Source organism: Varanus komodoensis, unplaced genomic scaffold, assembly GCF_004798865.1.
Source record: "Varanus komodoensis strain SLA01 unplaced genomic scaffold, ASM479886v1 scaffold2, whole genome shotgun sequence".
Classification (NCBI taxonomy): Eukaryota; Metazoa; Chordata; class Lepidosauria; order Squamata; family Varanidae; genus Varanus; species Varanus komodoensis.
Window position 1 is genome coordinate 45711859 of NW_025335568.1, and position 19009 is coordinate 45730867.

General features: G+C 38.4%; 1 protein-coding gene across 1 annotated transcript in view; it reads right to left on the reverse strand.

Moving 5' to 3' along the window:
• Nucleotides 1–19009, reverse strand: part of AHR (aryl hydrocarbon receptor) — a 66537-nt gene that overhangs the window by 10044 nt on the left and 37484 nt on the right. The window contains exons 3-10 of the mRNA XM_044428560.1: nucleotides 16432–16547; nucleotides 12138–12227; nucleotides 11289–11412; nucleotides 8763–8893; nucleotides 7258–7460; nucleotides 6441–6550; nucleotides 5434–5575; nucleotides 1995–3264 (exon numbers count right to left, since the gene is read on the reverse strand). Coding sequence (XP_044284495.1) covers nucleotides 1995–3264; nucleotides 5434–5575; nucleotides 6441–6550; nucleotides 7258–7460; nucleotides 8763–8893; nucleotides 11289–11412; nucleotides 12138–12227; nucleotides 16432–16547 — 2186 coding nt within the window. The remainder of the gene's footprint in view (nucleotides 1–1994; nucleotides 3265–5433; nucleotides 5576–6440; nucleotides 6551–7257; nucleotides 7461–8762; nucleotides 8894–11288; nucleotides 11413–12137; nucleotides 12228–16431; nucleotides 16548–19009) is intronic.

The following is a 19009-nucleotide window of genomic DNA, read 5'->3' on the forward strand; positions in this document are numbered from 1 at the left end:
AATCTTATGGCACCTAGACAGAGTACAGGAGCCATAGGATCATTCAGATTCCCAACTGTGAAATCTGAACAGTGTTGATCACAGAAGCTGGGATATACCCTTGGACCTCCCACTCCCCTTCAGAAATGGTATTGAAAGATCACCTCAGTTCCATCTCCAACTTTTTAACAATTTCAGAGAAAAGCAGCATTCTGGGAATGGGGAGGAGAGTAACACTACTAAGATATGATGTGTCCTGGTAGCCTCATCCTCCTTCCCTCCCCCCAGAGCACTCTGCAGTTAGACAGCCACTTCTTAGGGTACAAGGAGCATGGAGGCAACCTTCACCTCTGTGCTTCTCCCACCCTGTGCAGGATGACTATTGTTCTCCAGGTTTCGAGGGATACAGACAGCCTTACTGAATTGTGCCCTAAGCCAACCTAGAATTAAGCTTTTTGTGAAGCACAATTTGTGAAATTTTCCCTAGAGACTACCTTAAAGGCATTATATCCCATGACCTCCTGAATGCTAATCTATACTTATTCACAAATAATATGAAAACATTAAGGCCAAGATTGCTCTTCATATAACACTGTATTCCTAAGCACATGTTTTCAGCATGACTTAGAAATGAATTTGACAGCATTAAGGAAATACAATGTAAATACACTTAAATAATCTACTGAACATATTATTTAAACATCTCAGTTACTAATACTCAGTAACATCTCAGTTACTTAGTGTTACTTTTAAAATACTAAGTCACAAAAAGCCATTAAAACTAATTTTGTCCATCCTGAAGTATGAGAACAAAAGAACCATGCTGGATCAGATCAAAGCCCCATCAGAAAAATAAGCCCTATCCAGTCCAAAATTTTATTCATATAGTGTTCAACCACCTGTGTGAAATCAACAGGTATGATATATCTATAATAGCTTGCTTGTTTTCCCCAGAAACTGTTATATAGAGGGTCAACCACTCCGCTAATAAATGCAATATACAGCTATTTTGACTAGTGGCCAGTGACAGCCTTATCTTGCATAAGAAAATAGCATTTCTTGACATGCATTCCTCTTTTTTATGTTGTTAGGTCACAAATTTGTAGAAAATACTACTGTATACCAACTGATAATGTATATACAAGTCTGTTCGTAAAGCCTACTACTTCCATAAGTGAAGTACCCCTCCGTATTTTGAATCTGAGTTTTTCCAAAACAATAATTTCAGATTTACCAAATTTAAGGCATATCATTATGTAAAAAGATTTCTAGCTCAGAAATACAGTAAAATATCCTAGTATTACTGATCTATTAGACATACCAGCTGACTAAGAGACAGTATAGAGGAGCTACACATAGCAGTGTAAGAATTTCCTATTAATTTACAAGGATATGAACAAAGCCATGGAAGCAGGAGAAGATAATTCCATAAGAAAGAATGAAGCTCATGCTATCCAATTAATGTATTTTTGGAACAACTAGCCAACTAACCCTAGAAACAAAGGCACTTATAACATCCTAAAGGGAAGTAAACTTTCTAAGTACAAATTAGCTTATGAATTAATCGTGTGGACATTTAGGTTTAAAATTGTTGGCTAGGGACCCTTAGAACTTTAACATAAAATATTCTTCACATGCAGGCTGCTTTGGTTCTGCTTTGTTTCTCCTGCTAGTGGGAAATGCTAAATCAATCAGAAAGCAACACCTCAGAGTAGTTTCCAAACCGGAACTCCTGGGCTGTTACTTCTCAACAAGCTAGAAACTAGCAGTCAAGAACAAACTGTAGCTTGTCAGTATAGGAGAGCAGAAAACCATAAATCCTGGTTTAGAGGTATATGCTAAGCTTTGCTTCCTGGTGAGTCTTTTTATAGTTTTTCACTCCAACCCAGAGAAACCCAGCAATCAGACAGCATGTATAGTATGCTGTTTGTGAACAAAAAACTAACATTCTCCGCAATGCATGCAAACACAGCCAAGCTAAAACATCAAATATTTCACAAGTTTAAGTTCCATACCTTGTTTAGCAATGTTTGCTGTCCCGATACTGCAGGAGTATATTGCATTTGCTCTGTACAGTTTGGTTGCGTTTCAGATACACACTGGTACATTGACACAGCACCAGCATAGCATGTCTGAGGAGTTACTATAACTTGCTGAGAGTTTATTCCACAGGTCTGACTTTCAGGGACATGCTGCAAACAATTGAGAAACTCCTCCAAGCCCGAAGAAGCTGAATAATTTGATCGCTCAAAACTTCCTACTGGAAAGTCTATCTGTGTAAAGTCTGAAAGTTGTGACACCACACTGGTTGGCTGCTTGTAAGGAATGAACTCTTGCCTACATGCATACGTGGCTGAATTGACTTCAGATTTGTAAGGGAACTCCTGAGTTATTTCTTCCATACCAGAAAAGACATATGGCTGCATCTGTTGCTGTGAAGAGTTAATGGGTATGCTGCTAACAGAGTTCCAGTTTGTGAACATCCCATTGACCTGCATGTGTTTCATCTTCTGACACAGCTGTTGATGATGCTGATGTTGTTCAGACACTGTTTGTTTCTGCTGTTGGTCAAGTTGCTGCTGTTCCAACTGCTGTTGCATTAAACAGGTAGAATTCTGAACCATGGGTGGTTGTTGCTGGTAACTCGAATAGAGATCAGTCTTATTTAAGGATTCCTGAACATAGGTCAGGATTTCGTCTGTTATATCAATGTCTCTAATGTCATCCACACCAGAAAGTTCATTTTTTAAAAAGTCCTCATCTTGCTGAAAACATTTGATATCTTCAAAGTCAACTCCTAGAGTTTTCATGATATTGTACAGTTCATTGTTTTTGTTATCCTGAAAAAGTTCCATGCTGTCTTCTGGAAGCATTAAGTTACTTTCCTGGGGACATTCAGTCTGTTCCTGTTTCAGGATGCTGTTATTTCCCACTGGTAAAATATTATCCTGCCAATCACCTGCCATTACATTACCCAGTTCATCCCTGCTGTCTGCAAAAAGGTTTCTTTCGAAGGTTATTTTATTTGAAGCAGGTGGGCAGAGATACACAGATTCATCCTGCTGCAACATTGCACCCAAAAGTGAATTGGGATCAACAGATTCTTTGAGCAGTGTAGACTTAGAAGCAGCTCCTTTTCCGATGCCACTTTTAACCTTTGCCTGAGAAGAATCCATTAAGCCAGGCTGAGGGAACATCACTTCATATAAGACAGCCTCACCTGTAGCAAACATGAAAGGCAGCTTCATGTTTCGTTTTCGTAAGTGCTCTGCCCCTTCTTCATCTCTGAATTGCAAAATACCAAAAGCAAAAGTTAACTGTAGTTGTTGCAACGCAGAGAAATAGTTTTGATTTTAATGCTGTTATGAACTATTCAAAGCACTGGAACAAACATAGAAAATAGTAATGGGGAAAACCAGCTAAGGCTTTCAAGTTAATAGCTTTGGCTACATCTAGGTTGTGCGGGATTATGCAATTATGGCGTAATACAAAGAGGCGCTAAAACTGCATAAACATGATATAAAAAGCAAACACTAGTAAAATATTATGTAGAAAGAACAAACATATATAGCTTACATATTAGCTTTGATCCAAAAAAAACAATAGGACATACTAGACATGTCCAAAGAACTTTGAATTTACATTTGTTAATAGCAACCTCTTTTCCTGTAATGCCACATGCCACAGCTTCTTTGGAATTAAATGAAATTCATAAACAGTTGTCCTGCACATCCTTCCTCCTTGGTCCTCTTGGTAGTATCCCAACCGAATCCATTTTGTCTCCTCTCTACACTCCAATTGCAACCCCTTTTGCTGCTGCTACTTTCTGCAAGGTCTACCAGTGATAGTCCCTCCAAAGCACTCAAGCAGCATACTAGTTTGCCTCCTTTAAAAATACAGGCATGGAATATTTTACAAATACTTATTGTTAACGTTTATTATTTCAGTTGGTATTTCAGAAATGCATTAGTGACCAGGTGAATTCACCTAGAAGGGGGAGGTGTAGGCACAAACCCTTTTAAGAGCAAAGTTCTCCTAACAAATTTGCTTTGCTCTCAATTGCCCACTGTCTGACAGCTGTCAAGAGGAAAGCAAAATAACAAATTAATTAACTGGAAGCCTTGCTTTGTTAATGTCCATGGATGTTGTCTCCTATTGATAGGCGATACCTACCAGGAAACTGACCAATCAAGATTTCACATTTCAACTATCTGGAGCTGTGTACTAGCTCACCACCAAAATACTAACCCTCTAAAATATAATTTTTAAAAGATATTAAGATATCTGCATATATTTCCAGTACCTTAAAAAGTGGCAAACCAGAGATAGCCACTCTGTTATGCTGGGCTGCTGTAGAGATCCTGTCTTTGTGGTCAAAAATTATGATGTTGTGGCTGCTCTGATAATGGTAAGGGCAAAAAGAGTGCACTCTGGGAACATGTCAGAAAAAGTCTGGGGGAGGCTTTAAATCCATTCCAGTTCCCAGACCGACCGACTTAACCAACAAAAAAGCCCTTGAGTTTGCATCTGACTCTCTCCTCCAATAGAATCAATGAAGGAAGGGAAGAAAACACCATGACAAACTACTGAAGGGAAGAAGCAAAACTCAAGAAACCCCCACAACTTATGCACTGGTCCTTACAAGCCTAGCAATCTACAAGAGATTCTCCTCATCCATTGGAAGTATTTTTCCAATGCTGAATTGAACAACATTGCCTTGGAGCAAAGGCCAGGTATAGATGTTTTGGACAGGAACAGTACAATAAAAAGCCTCTAAAGAAGTGAAAGAAAATATATTTTCATTCATTTGGAACAAGGCACACAAGGCTTTAGAAAGATTGCAGCCAAGAACAGATGCTTATAGCTTATGTAAGCCATATGTAAAATCTACAAGTCTATTACCAATGTGATGAATCTTCTACAAAGCATTAATGCTTAAGAATATGGACAACTAAATTGCAAGTAAATATTTTAACTGAATTCATCATTAACAGAAATATGTTACAGAATATTAAAATTATGTCCTTTAGGCCAGTATTCAAGAAATGTGAAGCTAGTTCAAGTACACTTTGGGGGCTTCAATTACTTTTGTTCAACAGAACTTTCTATACTACATGGAGAACAGCTTTTCAAATAAAAGCAGTGCTGAAGGTATTTATATAGCTACAGAAAAAAAGTAAATGATTTCATTGGACTAGTGCAAGCTTTTTATTGTGCTTCTAGGTCTTTGCATTTAGGTCAAAGAGTCATTTTTTACTGGGTTGGGAGAAGAAGAGGAAGTGCAATAGAGTTTTTATCTCATAAGAAGCTTGCTGGTAAATGTTATTTGCTATATATCTTAGTTTTTTCCAATAAAGTAATAGCACAAGGAATTTGTAAGCTGTATCTTTATTTTACTGTTTAAATGAACTTAAAACATTTGAACCTGCAAGACTTGACTAGGTAGCTACTTACGTAAGGGGTCTTTGTGTAGCGATGATATAATCTGGTCTTCCATTTTTGTAGACCAAGCGTGCATTTGCTTGTACCCAAGCCCATCGATTCTCCTTGGTAAGAAGTCTAAACACAGTCATACCACTCTCTCCAGTTTTTATCACTAAAATAAATTCAGGATAGGAGAAGACATATTTTTTCCAATTAAGTTTGACACTCAGATTTAAATAGAACAACTTATCAAGTGTATCAATATATTACATACAAACTTGTATGACAAAAAATATTGGACCTCCTAAAGCCCTTAAAAATCTAAGCCCTGTAAATCTGCAGGATCATAGGGACTGTTCTCTATTTATATAAAAAGCAATACAATAAAATACAATAGAATCCCTAAAACCCTAATTCAGTAAATTTGAACTTACAGTTCAATTAGTTACAGTTGCATTTTTCATCATTTTTGTTTGTTGGGGGGTAGTATTTGAAAGAAAAATAGAATAATTTACTTCTCTGTTTTGAACAGACATATGTTTCCTTTAACAGGTCACTGAAGTTTCATAAAACACTTTTATGAAACAAACAGAAGGAGGATATTATCTTTGATGAAATATTGTACAGTTAAAGGAAAAACATAGCCTTTCTATACAGGGCATATAGAGTGTGAAAGGTTCTGATAAAAGAAAGGATCCATCAAGGTCAGATTATGTTCTAAATTTAGACCTGGAAAAATCTCTTAAAAGTAGCCAATCTGACTGAGAAAACTGCTGAACTAGCAGCAAAGGAGGCACAGAAGAGGAAGTGCAAAGAGCAGGATGTGACAGGAACACTGAGACTCACACTAAAGGAATCCACACAGGAATATTAATATATTGTTTCTTGCACCTTATGTTCATGTGTGTAATGGAAGGATATGTTTAAAGGAAAGCCCTTATTAGAAAAACAAGAGATTAATTTAAATTAAATTTGTTCTGGCACATATTTGTTTTTGTTTGTTTTGGGTTAGCTTCTTAACATAAGACTGCTCTTACTTCGGACATGATTCTCTGCACAATAAAGCATATCAGCTGCATGGATAAACTGGTAACCTGTTCCTCGCATGCACAGTTCTGCTTCGGTGTATCCCAGTACAATTCGTCCTCTGCAAGATATATTTGAAATGTTTTTATGGCGCCTTTCCATAATTCAAGTTAGTAAGACAAAGACAAAAACAATAAAATCCAATAATGACATCTTAAAATAGGAAAATTTACTACAAAACCCAGATTAACAGAAAACAGCAATGACTATCCAGAAAATCACTATAGCCAAATGCTCTTCAAAATAAAAAAAAAAGTATTTTTGAACTCTTTTTCAGAAAGATTATGGAAACTGAACTGATATACCAGACCTGATACACCAAAATGGATAAATAGCTAATAAGCACTTAGAAGATACAGTATAGCATGATAAAAACACTGACTCAAGAACAAGAAAATGTTTCTGATACAATTACATTAGGCTTCTAAAACCGTGGTCTAGAGTTTTTCTTAAATATCAAGTCTCTGAACTGTACACATGAATGAAGATGAGGAAAGGTTGTGAATTAAGCTATGAGTTTTCACAGGGTTAATTAACTGGATTTTAAGGGAAGACCCAGTTCCACACAGATTTCCTCTACATCTTCATTTCATTTCTATTATTGCCCCACAGTTGAAGCTCTCAGCACAGTTTACAACAATCCACTTAACCAAGAATAAAAATTAAATAAAATATCAGAATATCAGAAAAAGCATACCACCTCAACTACACTATAAAAGTTATTGATGTATCTCAAGGTAACCATCTTCTCTGGGTTCCTGCACTTACTTTGCATCACATCCTATAGGTGTGAAGTCTAATTTGTGCTTAGTCCTGAAGATAAAGTTTTTGGTACGTATTTCAAGAATGGATGGAGGCTGAAGTGGAGTTGCCACAGCAAACAAAGCAAGCTGAGGAGATATAGCTGCTCCATCCTTCCCTTTCTTGTTCTGTCCATGCAGAAATTTTAATCTCCCTTGAAAATTCATGGCCTTCAGAAGAAAAAAAAACTAGGTGTAACCACATACTGCATTTCAAACATGTAATCTTTTTCTTGCTAATTTATAAGTTGTTAACAAGTAGTTTATTGTTTACAAGTACTTAATTTAAGTATCAAAATTGCAAATTCTATCTTTGAATTGTTTTGTATAGGATTCCATGGAAGATATTTTCAAAATTGTACAAACACTGTTTAATCTGCTAACACAAAAACTAACAGTAATATTGTTCTTCAACAAAATGTAGGATATCTTACAATCATCATCAAGATTCTTACTTTTTTAGAAATTGTTCTGATGGATACTGGGTGGCATGCAAGCACTGAAGCATTCAACCTGCTGGAGAGTGCAAAGATTTCCCCAGGTTTTTTGCTTCAGGGCTAAATAGCCCTGGTTCCATTATCATTATGACCATGTCTATTTATATAAACAGAATTCAGAACTGATTTAGCTATAGTAGCTTTTCACATTTTTCAACATTTGAATAATAAAGATTTGCATTTTAGTAGTGACAGAGAGGAAATTAATGCACAGCCCACTCCCATTGAAATATTGTGGGGGACACAGAAACAAGATGTTCAAATGTGGTGAGGCAGTGCTGTATTGGAAATGGATTGTTAATATTTGTTAGGGTTTTTGGTTCATTCTTTCTGAACAAAACGACTGCATGATTGCTTTAGTAGTCAAAAGAGTGACTGGTTGTAAGATTATTAAAATAGATTTACTTTGTTTGAAAAATTTGGAAAGACATTAGTTCAAAACCAATGATCTGGTTGACATATTTCATCATAAACTGAGTCCTTAAAAATGACACAGACCTTGTTTGTAAGATCCATAATTAGAGAATGCAAAGGAAAACCATGGCTTTCCATTATGAGAATGAACTTTGACCCACATACTCCCACCCCATTATCCCCCATGCATGCTATGAAGGTTAGATTTTTTGGAAAAACTGTGATTTCACAATTTGTATGAATATAGGAAACTATGGTTTGTCAAAGCCATTTATAGCAGGCCAGGATCAAATCATGGTTTTGGATGGTACTTTTTAGCTAAACATGACTTTAACAATAAAGCTGAACATGGCTTTAACACACATTTCCCCACAGTTTATACCAAATACCAAATGGAAGTTTTAAAAACTTCCTCCTTTCACATGTAAAGTTAAAGGAATATGCACAATAAGGCTTTCTATGTATAGGAGAAACAGGTTCACTACACAGCACTCTTATAATGGCTCAGGTTCATGTTTTCTTGTTAGTTCTGAATTGGACCTGGATGTGATTCTGTACTCACCAAGAACCCAGATGAATTATCCAGGAGGCAGCGTAATCTACAGATAAAATTTCGTTCCATAAATGAAGAATTCTCTGGAGGTAGCTGTTCTGGATTGTAATACGTTGCTGACTGTGAAAACCCATTATCTCCTGTAGAAAATGTAAGAGTGTTTTTAGAAGAAACATTTATTCTTACTACAACAGGAATGTCCTTTATAACTAATTCCTCACATTTGTTCTCATTCTTGTTTAAGATAAAGATAAAGGTAAAGGTTTCCCCTTGATATTACGTCCCCTGACTCTAAGGAGTGGTGCTCATCTCCGTTTCCTAGCTGAGGGAGCCAGTGTTTGTCTGCAGACAGTCTCTGTGGTCATGTGGCCGGCATGACTAAACACCAAAGTGCACAGAATGCTGTTACCTGCCCACTGAAGTGGTACCTTTTTATCTACTTGCATTTTCATGCTTTCGAACTGCAAGGTTGGCAGGAGCTGGGACAGAGCAACAGGAACTCACTCTGTTGTGCAGATTCAAACCGGTGACCTTTCAATCTAGCAGCCCAGCGGTTTAAACCACTGTGCCACCTGCAGTCCCTTTTTTAAAGAACATATAATTAAGACATAAAATACAGTATAAATAGTGTTTATATGGAAAGTATTTAGATGTGAAACAATTTTCAAAATACCATTTTTTTAATCTGAACAGGAGCAAGTGATTCCGTTAGGAGCAGTAATAAGAACTAGACAGTTCTATTCAAACTATGCTTCTATGTAAAAAGAACTCCACAAGGAATTCCACAGAAATACAGGCCAAATTTTCTTCATCTGTTTTACTATCCACACTGAAATTTAATTCCTTAAAGTTAGGAATGAACCAAAATTGGAATTCACTTGTGAAATATTTTGTACCCTTCAAAAAGCTCTTACCTGTTTCAACTGTTTTTTGAAGGGTAATTGAATAAGCGTCTCGTCTCCTCCCCTCCCCACCAAATCACTTCCTTTTAAGTCATTAGAAGTACAATGCCCAGCAGGACCCCTTTTCCAGTTTTGGGAAATACTTTACCGAGATAAGCAAGAGCAAGTTTCTTTGTAAAAGGCTTTTTCATAGAAGAACATTACCCATTCAGAATCAATTTTCTCCTTTCCAAAGATATTACTATTAAAAAATACAAACCCCATGAAAATATGCTTTAGCCAACAAGCAGGCCAATGTAAACCCAGTTTAGATTTATGACACATACAAATATGGGAACATTTTCTTGTGGGAAAGAAATTGGCCACCGCTTACAGACATTATTTTTATTCATGCTACTTTCTTAGTAACCTCCAAGAAACTACCAATCCAAAAATTTTAGTAACAGAGACAGGTAAATCAGGATTAATCTGTATAAAATGTGTAGCAGAGATTTGTATTTGTAGGATATATTCCAAACTAGCAAATTATGGTTCATCTGTTTGGATTAGGATTACAGAAAAAAAAGCTATGTAAGGAAAATATCATGCAAATTGCATATTGCATCTATGGAATGCGCTCCCCAGAGGTCCGCCTGGCGCCGTTGTTATTTGTTTTTCGGCGCCAGGCTAAGACCTTTTTATTTAAAACTTATTTTAATTGTTAAATTATTTAATTAATAGGATTTTACATTTTTAGCTGAAAATGCACTGGGGGTTTTTAAACAATTTTTTAAAATCTGTTGTACTGTTATTATTTACATATTTATGTATTCTTTGTGAGCCGCCTCGAGGCTTTGTTGTGATGGGGGCGGCATAGAAATGTTTTAAATAAATAAATAAACAAACAAACAAATAAATAAGAGCTATGTGGTGCTCTTTTCCAGATAATGGCTACACTGCACAGATTATGGGCACTGTTTGTTGGGAATGAAAGAGACAGTTGTTCTTGTTGCATGTTTCAGGACCAGGGTAACACCAACTCTTTGGATAAGGACAGAAAATCCTAGGAAGAAAGGTCTACAGAAATAGAGATGGCAGAGGAGGAAGAGCTAACTCAAAGTTGCCATCTCCAAGTGTTCAGGCAGATCCTGGGTACCAACAAGACTGGGAAGTGCTGGGAGAAGACATGAGAAAGAGCCAGAGGAGCCTGGTCCCATCCTTGACCCAATGACACAGCACTGGGAGAGTAGGACTAGCCAACTAGAGGGTTTAGAGCTAGGAGGTGTGCCCATCTCCAGAGGGGCACTCCCAGAGGGGTAGGGTCCAGGGCTACTCAAAAGAAGGGTTCTTGGAAATAGTTTCTAGGCTGCATTCAACAGATGCATGCTCGGACACTCCTCCTTTGTTGGCTATAGCTTGCTGGATATACACTGGAAATAAAGAGCTTTTGCCAAAGAACTGTTGGTTGCTTAAGAGGGAAAGAGGGGAACCTAGCTCCCGACACTGGTACACATACACTGGGAGACAGAAGCAAACTCTGCAGTGAGGTTTCTCACCTCCAATCCCACATGTAAATTATGAAGTACTTAAGCATTTACTGACAGACATCTCTTATGAACACTGATATGCCAATACTTCCCATAGTAATACTTACCTTGTACTATCTGTCCAGCATCTGTAGACTGCACAGGATTTAGAGCCCAGTGAAGCTGTCGTTGGAATTCTGGTCTGTCTTCAGTATGAATTAATTCATATACACTCTGGTGTATAATGTCAGACTAGATTGAATAAATAATAACAGAAAAAATGTCCACCAATATTTGATGGTTACAATGGATACTATATTTTTTCCATATAATTAAGATAGCTCACCAGAATTTATAAACTTATTTACAGTGACTGAGGAAGCAAAGTTAAGCTTGCAAAAACTTAAAGATTTATTTTTCTTAGCAAGTTATCACTTTATTCTCTTTCTTTCACTTAGCAAATGAAATGAAGGAGAGAAAGTCTTACAATGCCAAAAGATCCCAAACATGTCTAGAATAGATCTTAAAATGATCTGTCTGTTTCATATTCCTCAATTTAGAATCAAAATAACTAAATATGCCTTTTTTTCTGTCTGTCTGTCTGTCTGTCTGTCTGTCTGTCTGTCTGTCTTTGCAAAACAAGGGACCTAAACGAGTAATGAAAGTCAAAGTAGACATGCCTTAGCTACTCATTAGAATGGCAAGCAGCAACAGGCCAGACAAACATCCTCTGATAGGGAATTCCTCTTTGGTGTCATCATGAACAAGGTTCTCTGTCATGCTCACTTGCATGTCAGATAGGAGGAGAACACTGCACTGGACCGCAACAGATGATGTCAAGGATCATAAGGATTCATATGGGTAAGAGCAACTCTTAGGATACTCTGATCCCACAGATGGGGTGATTTTGAGAATTTTGCCACAAGTAGCCATAAAATCTTTTGACTTTTTCATTTTGAAGAAGAAAAGGTGCTTACCTGCTGGAAACCTAAATAATCCTGTATTGTCGAAGATACATAAAATATGAGAGCGTCTGATGTGACCACCAGTACAAAGCCATTTAATGCCTGAAGGAAAAACAGCAACAAGTTGAAAGCAAACTGCTGCTGCTGCTTTGAGTATGTAAATGTAAAACAAAAACATGGAGAAAAGTTACTTCTTTTGAATTATTAGACATTGGATCTTAATAGTTCCTTGGAAAACTTATATAGAAAGCATGCTTAAACACAATGTTGCACAGCACCATTTACTGTGTTAGTGGTAGCAACAGCCCAGTTATAAACTGAATCCTAATGAAACACAGAATAAAAGTAACAGTTCTTAATATTACATCAATGTTAGGGATGGAGTTTCACACATGTGCAGATGGGTTGACAATTTACTTTCCAGGTGCAGCCCTTGTACTATACCAAATGACATTCTGGACTTTATCAGCAGCTTTCTGAGGGGGCCTAAGGGGATGCATTTAGAAACAGGATCAGGAAAGGGATCTTTATGCACATAAAGGACAGACATTCTTTTGCATCTAGACTTGAGACTGGCTTCATACATGCAGCAGAAAAAAAATACTATAAGCCCAGGGTGATAGAATGAATTGTACCACTTCAGAATAAAGGTGGCAATCTCATGAAAAAAGAACAAAACATGCCATAGCAGGAAGGAGCTAAGACTGAGGACGAACTCAAAAGTTATATTCTCCACTGGAAGCTTTATTTGGTACAATCTCCTCCATCATTTCAGAATTCTAGCACTTCATTTTGATGCATTTGTAGTCCAAGAATGCAATGCTGGTGGGCAAACATTACTTCCTTATCATCGCTGTGCTACCACAGACTTAATATGCATTCCGAACTCATATTGAGACTTTCAATATATGTTCTCCAATTGGCTCCCTACCCATTTCATTATCTTCAGCTCCCCAGTAAACTAAGCAGCTTAATGGGCTCTACAGCCTGGGAAAGAAAATTCAGAAGCAAGCTTAAACTTCAGTATGTAGTGGAAAGGACACAAGACAATTAATGAGATTCTTCACAGCTTCCTGCCTCGTTAAGAACATTAGATCTAGAAACTGATCTGCATGTGAATTGTTCTGGTGGCATACTGAGATGGACCCATGGTTGACATGGTAGTTATGATGTCTAAGCAGTTCCTTACAATGCTATATCTGCATGGAAGTGAAATTCTTCCAGAATGATTTTCTAGAGATCCTTAGCACCAGCTCAAGGCAAGGAAAAATGTTGATGTACTGACCATTCTTATCACCAAACAACAGTTTTGCCCTGTCTGCAGTACTCAGCATGTAAAAGAGCACCTGACTTAATAAGGATATCTAGAGATCACAGCAACACACCCTCCTTAAACTTCAAGTCTATCTTGGTACCGAAATATATGCCCTGGAAAAGTTGACAAACTAACTTGACATTCTCCATTCTCTATCTATGACCTGAAAGGAGACACAGGATGCTTCTGAACTTGTCCACCCTCCTAACCTGATGCCATATTCTTAGATGAAAGATGTTAGGTCTTCCCTCTTCATGTTTGTTTAGAGCATTTGTATGCCGTCCCATCGCATAGCCTCGGGACGGCTTATATAAATAAAATAAAACATAATACAGATAAAATCCAGATCCACCCTGGCTGCATATTAAAACCTATTAAACTGGTATTAAAAGTTATTAAAATATTGTTGAAATAAAAAGGTTTTAGCCTGGCGCTGAAAAACAAATAACGACTGCGCCAAGCGGACCTCTCTGGGGAGCACATTCCATATGCGGGGCGCCACCACAGAGAAAGCCCGGGTACTCTGTCTCCTAATGTCTTTCATGGAGGGTTCCTGGAGGAGGGCCTCTGCTGCCAATCTCAGGGACCGGGAGGGCAAGTATGGAAGAAGGCATTCCTTTAGGTCCCAAGCCGTTAAGGGCTTTATAAGTAATAACTAGCACCTTAAATTGAGCCCAGACTTCGATGGGAAGCCTGGTAGAGGACTGGGGTTATATGAGAGTAATGTCAGCAACCTTGCTGCTCTATTTTGCACCATCTGAAGTATCTGAACTGTCTTCAAGGGCAGCCCCATGTAGAGCGTGTTAAAGAAATCCTACCGGGAAGTAACCAATGCATGTGTCACTGTCGCTAGGCAATCGTCCTCCAGGTAGGGACACAGCTGATGGATTAGCCAAAGCTGAAGGAAAGCGCTCCTTGCCACCGCTGTCACCTGAGCTTCCAGGGACAGGTTCGGGCCGAGGAGCACTCCCAAGCTGCGGACCCTGTCCTTTAGAGGGAGTGCAAGCCCATTAAGGGCAAGGTCCAAGTCACCTACCCAGGAGCTCGAACCACCAACCAACAGGACCTCCGTCTTGTCTGGATTGAGCTTCAGTTTATTGGCCCTCATCCAGCCCATTACCTCGGCCAGGCACTGGTTCAGTACAGCCACTGCCTCACCATGGATCAGTTGAAAAAAAGAGGTAGAGGTGGATATCATCAGCATACTGATGATTCTGCAGCCCAAACCTCCTGATGACCTCTCCCAGTGGTTTCATGTAGATGTTGAATAGCAAGGGGTACAAAATGGACCACTGCGGAACTCCATAGCATAACTATCATGGCGCAGAGCCAAAGTCCCCCAGCACCACCTTCTGGAATCGGCCATTGAAGTAGGAGCGGAACCACTGCCAAGCAGTGCCTCCTACTCCCAGTCCTGCTAGCCTATCCAGAAGGATACCATGGTTGATGGTATCAAAAACTGCTGAAAGGTCCAGGAGGACCAACAGGGACGCACTCCCCCTCTCTCTCCCTGCACAGGTCATCTTACAGGGTGACCAAGGCAGATTCAGTACCATACCTGGGTCTGAAGCTGGACTGAAATGGGTCGAGAAAATCAGTTTCATCCAAGAGTGCTTGGAGTTGTCCCGCCACCGCCCACTCTAACACCTTGCCCAAGAACGGGATGTTGGCCACCGGTCTATAATTGGCGGCCATCTCTGGATCCAGGGATGCCTTCTTTAGGACCGGCCTAACTACCGCCTCCTTTAGAAGAGCAGGCACCCGGCCATTCCTCAGAGAGGCATTAATGATCTCCAGGATCCAGGCACCAATCCCATGTATGGCCTTGGTCAGTATCCACAACGGGCAAGGGTCAAGTAAACAGGTGGTGGGACGAACTTGTCCAAGCACCTTGTCCACACCATCAGGCCGCAGTAACTGAAATTCATCCAATAATATCTGACCAGACAAAGTCATCGGCACCTCCCCAAGAGGATCTAAATCACTAGTGACGTCCAGCTCGTGACAAATCTGAGCGATTTTCTCCTTAAAGTGCTGGGCAAAGTCATCACAGCGGGCCATCAACGGTGGTACGGGATCTTTCTTAGGGCCAGGATGAACCAGCCCATGTATCACTCGAAAGAGCTCCGCTGGACGGCACTGTGAGGAGGCAATAGAAGTGGAGAAGAATTTCTTCTTCGCCTCCATCACCGCCACAGCATAGGCTCGATAATGAGCTTGTAAGCGTGCTCGGTCAGACTCATCCTGTGATTTCCTTCACCTACGCTCTAGGCGTCTCCCAACCCGCTTCATTGCCCATAGTTCAGGTGTATACCATAGGGATGAATGGGCTCTGCTGGGCGGGAGAGGATGCTTAGGAGCGATCGTGTCAATAGCTCTGGCCATTTCCCCATTTCCACAGTTCAACCAGAGAATCAACAGGAGTGCCAGTTTATCAACCGGAAACTCCCCCAGAGCTTTCAGGAATCCATCCAGCTCCAAGGAATAGGGTCCGCACCCTTACAGAGGGAAAGGCCGGCATCGAGCTCAAACCTCACGAGAAAGTGATTTGACCATGACAAGGGAGTCAGACATAAATTGCTCACCCTCAGATCACCCTCTTCCTGCCCTGTCGAGAAAACCAGGTCCAGTGTGTGTCCACGCTCATGGGTCAGGCCTATGACATGTTGAGACAGCCCCATGGCCGTCATGGAGGCCATGAAGCCCTGAGCCGCCCCAGTCAGAACAGTCTCGGCATGGAGACTGAAGTCCCCCAGGACCAATATTAGCATGTTCACTGAAATTTCTTACAGAATTTGAAACTGATTCAAGACAGAGTTACTGTCTTGCTTATCTTTGGGTTGTCCTTGGCATTTCAACTGAAGATTCTGGGTCTTCCTTTTCATCTGATTCACAATCTGTATCCACCACCTTTGAAGGCTCATAATTCTGCTTATACTGCTATATGCAGTGTGTTCTTTTCCATGTAAATACAAATAGCATAACAAGTACCTGTAGTAAAAGTTCTCCTTCTAGCAGCCCCATGCTCTCTCTAGTCTTTGTAGTTCTACTGCTGTCCTGGATGCCATTTCTGTCAGGTTTTGCAGAACAGGATGACTTTAGTGCAACTACAGAAACAAATGAAATAAACCCTTAATATTGAAAGACTTATCAAATGTTGCATTGCTTAAAACACACTTCATATTAAGTATTATTGGACAGGTTGATGAACTGCTCAAAAAACTTTATTTGTGCACTCATGCTTTCTGGAAGCACTTCACCAAATATAAGCAACTCTTCCAAAATAAAATGAGTAACAATATCTGAAAACCAGTTGAGTTCTAACACTGATTGATCAGTTTCAATATGATGTTTCTTTCCAGTACAAGAGGCTGATGTTAGTGAAAAAGAAAAACACACAAATGTTTTTTGGATCCCAAAAATGTTTTTGGATCCCATCCTATGATTCTAAATAGATAAAATATATATTAGCCTTTGAAGACAGTTACACTGTTATATAAAACTGAAATAGCTCTCAAGTTAATAACTCATATTGTAACCTATTCATTGGGAAAGGCCAAGAATCTTCTGCTTATATCACATTAAAAATAAATAAATAATAAAGCACATTAAAGCCATTCTGCCAGTTCAAGTACAAATATTTTAGAGGGCTTATAGGCTTATTACATTCTACTAACAGAATACCTCCACTGTTAGCAAGAAACAACAGCAATCTACTTCAGAAAAAGGCATATTTTAATCCATTGAACAGAGCTGCTTTGAACTTTTAAACTAAGCAAATTTAACAATTATTCCATCCAAGGAAACAGCATATCTGTCTTCAATAAACATTAGTTGCATATATTTACTACATTTTTTAAAAGCTACGTGAAGGGGGTGGCAGTTACTAGATGAATCAGGAGTTGGCAAACTACATGTAGGAAAAGGTTAAGAACATGACTATTGCCCTCCAACTCCATGGAAAATAGATGTCAATGTGCAGCACAATCATATATGGATCTACACAGAAGGAATTCTTATTCAGTTCAGTGGTCCTTATGTCTTTGGTAAGAATTGCAGTCTTAAAGTCCCCGACTGGATTGGTATCCCAACTAACTTTTAATTTGGGCCTTGACACCATGCTATTGATAAAAACATCTATAGTAGAGCTTTATTAAAATATATTTCATTCTAAAACTCACAAAGAGAAACTATCATTCATTTATCTTCAGATGATAGTTTGTAGTTTGTTTTCCATTTACGGGCCTTTTAATATCTTTAACTATAATGGAAACACATCAGGATGGTAGTATTTTAAAAGCAATTATGATAAATTTTGTGCTTCTCTAACAAAAAAGACAAACATGCATAAAATATTTATATTAGGAAACTAAACATTTGTTTGGTAGCAAAGCAAAAGGAATAGATCTGTGAAATGCTAATCAGCCTTCTGCTTTAGTATGAAGAATACTGTGAGTATACATTACTGAAACAGGCACATAATAACAACAAAATAAGTATATATTATATGCTTCTAAGTGAATACTGCTTATATGTGAAGCAGACCAGGAACTGAAAGTTAATTATTCTACTGTAAAATCAAAGCAGAATAATTACCAAACATGGACTGGAAAAGTAACTTATACGCATTATAAAAAACGTGATTTGTATTTCTAGTAAATCTATGAAGAAGTTGTTGTATTAGATTTCCCATTAGCTTTTAACAACACAGATGAAGAAATGCCAATTGCTTATTTCTGAACTTGAATAATAACGCATTATAAGGTGTCCTTAATTTATAGCAAGTCCTGGCTATTGGTATAGCTTCACAGAGAGACTTTATCTTTGCATGATTCTAAAAATTCTCACATTCTTTGAGCTCCTTTTGCACCTGGGAAACCCTGAAAAACAATCTGCAAAGCTTTCATAGTGCAGTTGGAACGCATTGGATAGGCAAGTCCTTTCACAGGTTTAATAACATAGCAAAGCGTATTACTGTAGCTTCTTTCTCCAATTACTGAATAGAGAAAGAAAATCATTTATTCTTTGGTTCTCTCTATTCTATTTTTATATTAATATTATATGAAACACTTGTTTTTACTATGGTTAAATGATGTAATTCCATAAAGTATCTTAAATTGGTAAAAAAAAGTATATTAACAAATTTAAGAAAATATTGTGAAGATTACAAAACTCTATGCTGTACACAGGAGATTATATGGATTGCATTCTTATACTCCTTCTGTGGATAAGATCCAAATAAATCCTACCCAGGGTACACAATTACCCTACAATTACAATTTAATCCTACAATTAAAAAGGATAGGACTACCCAGGGTACACAATTAAAAGGATAAAAAGTTATTCATTATAAACAAGGCCCATTCATTTTAATGGCTCGAAACTGTAAGTGGGACTTACACTGAATTTTACTTTATATTTTAATGCAAAGTTTGCTAAGCACATATTAACGCTGAAGGTGAGTTTTGCTAACATTTTTTCCTCATAAAATATACTCTTTTCTTTGAACAGATAAGAGGGTATCTGGAGTATAATGGTAACATGAAAGCAGGGCTGTGCAACTTGTGGC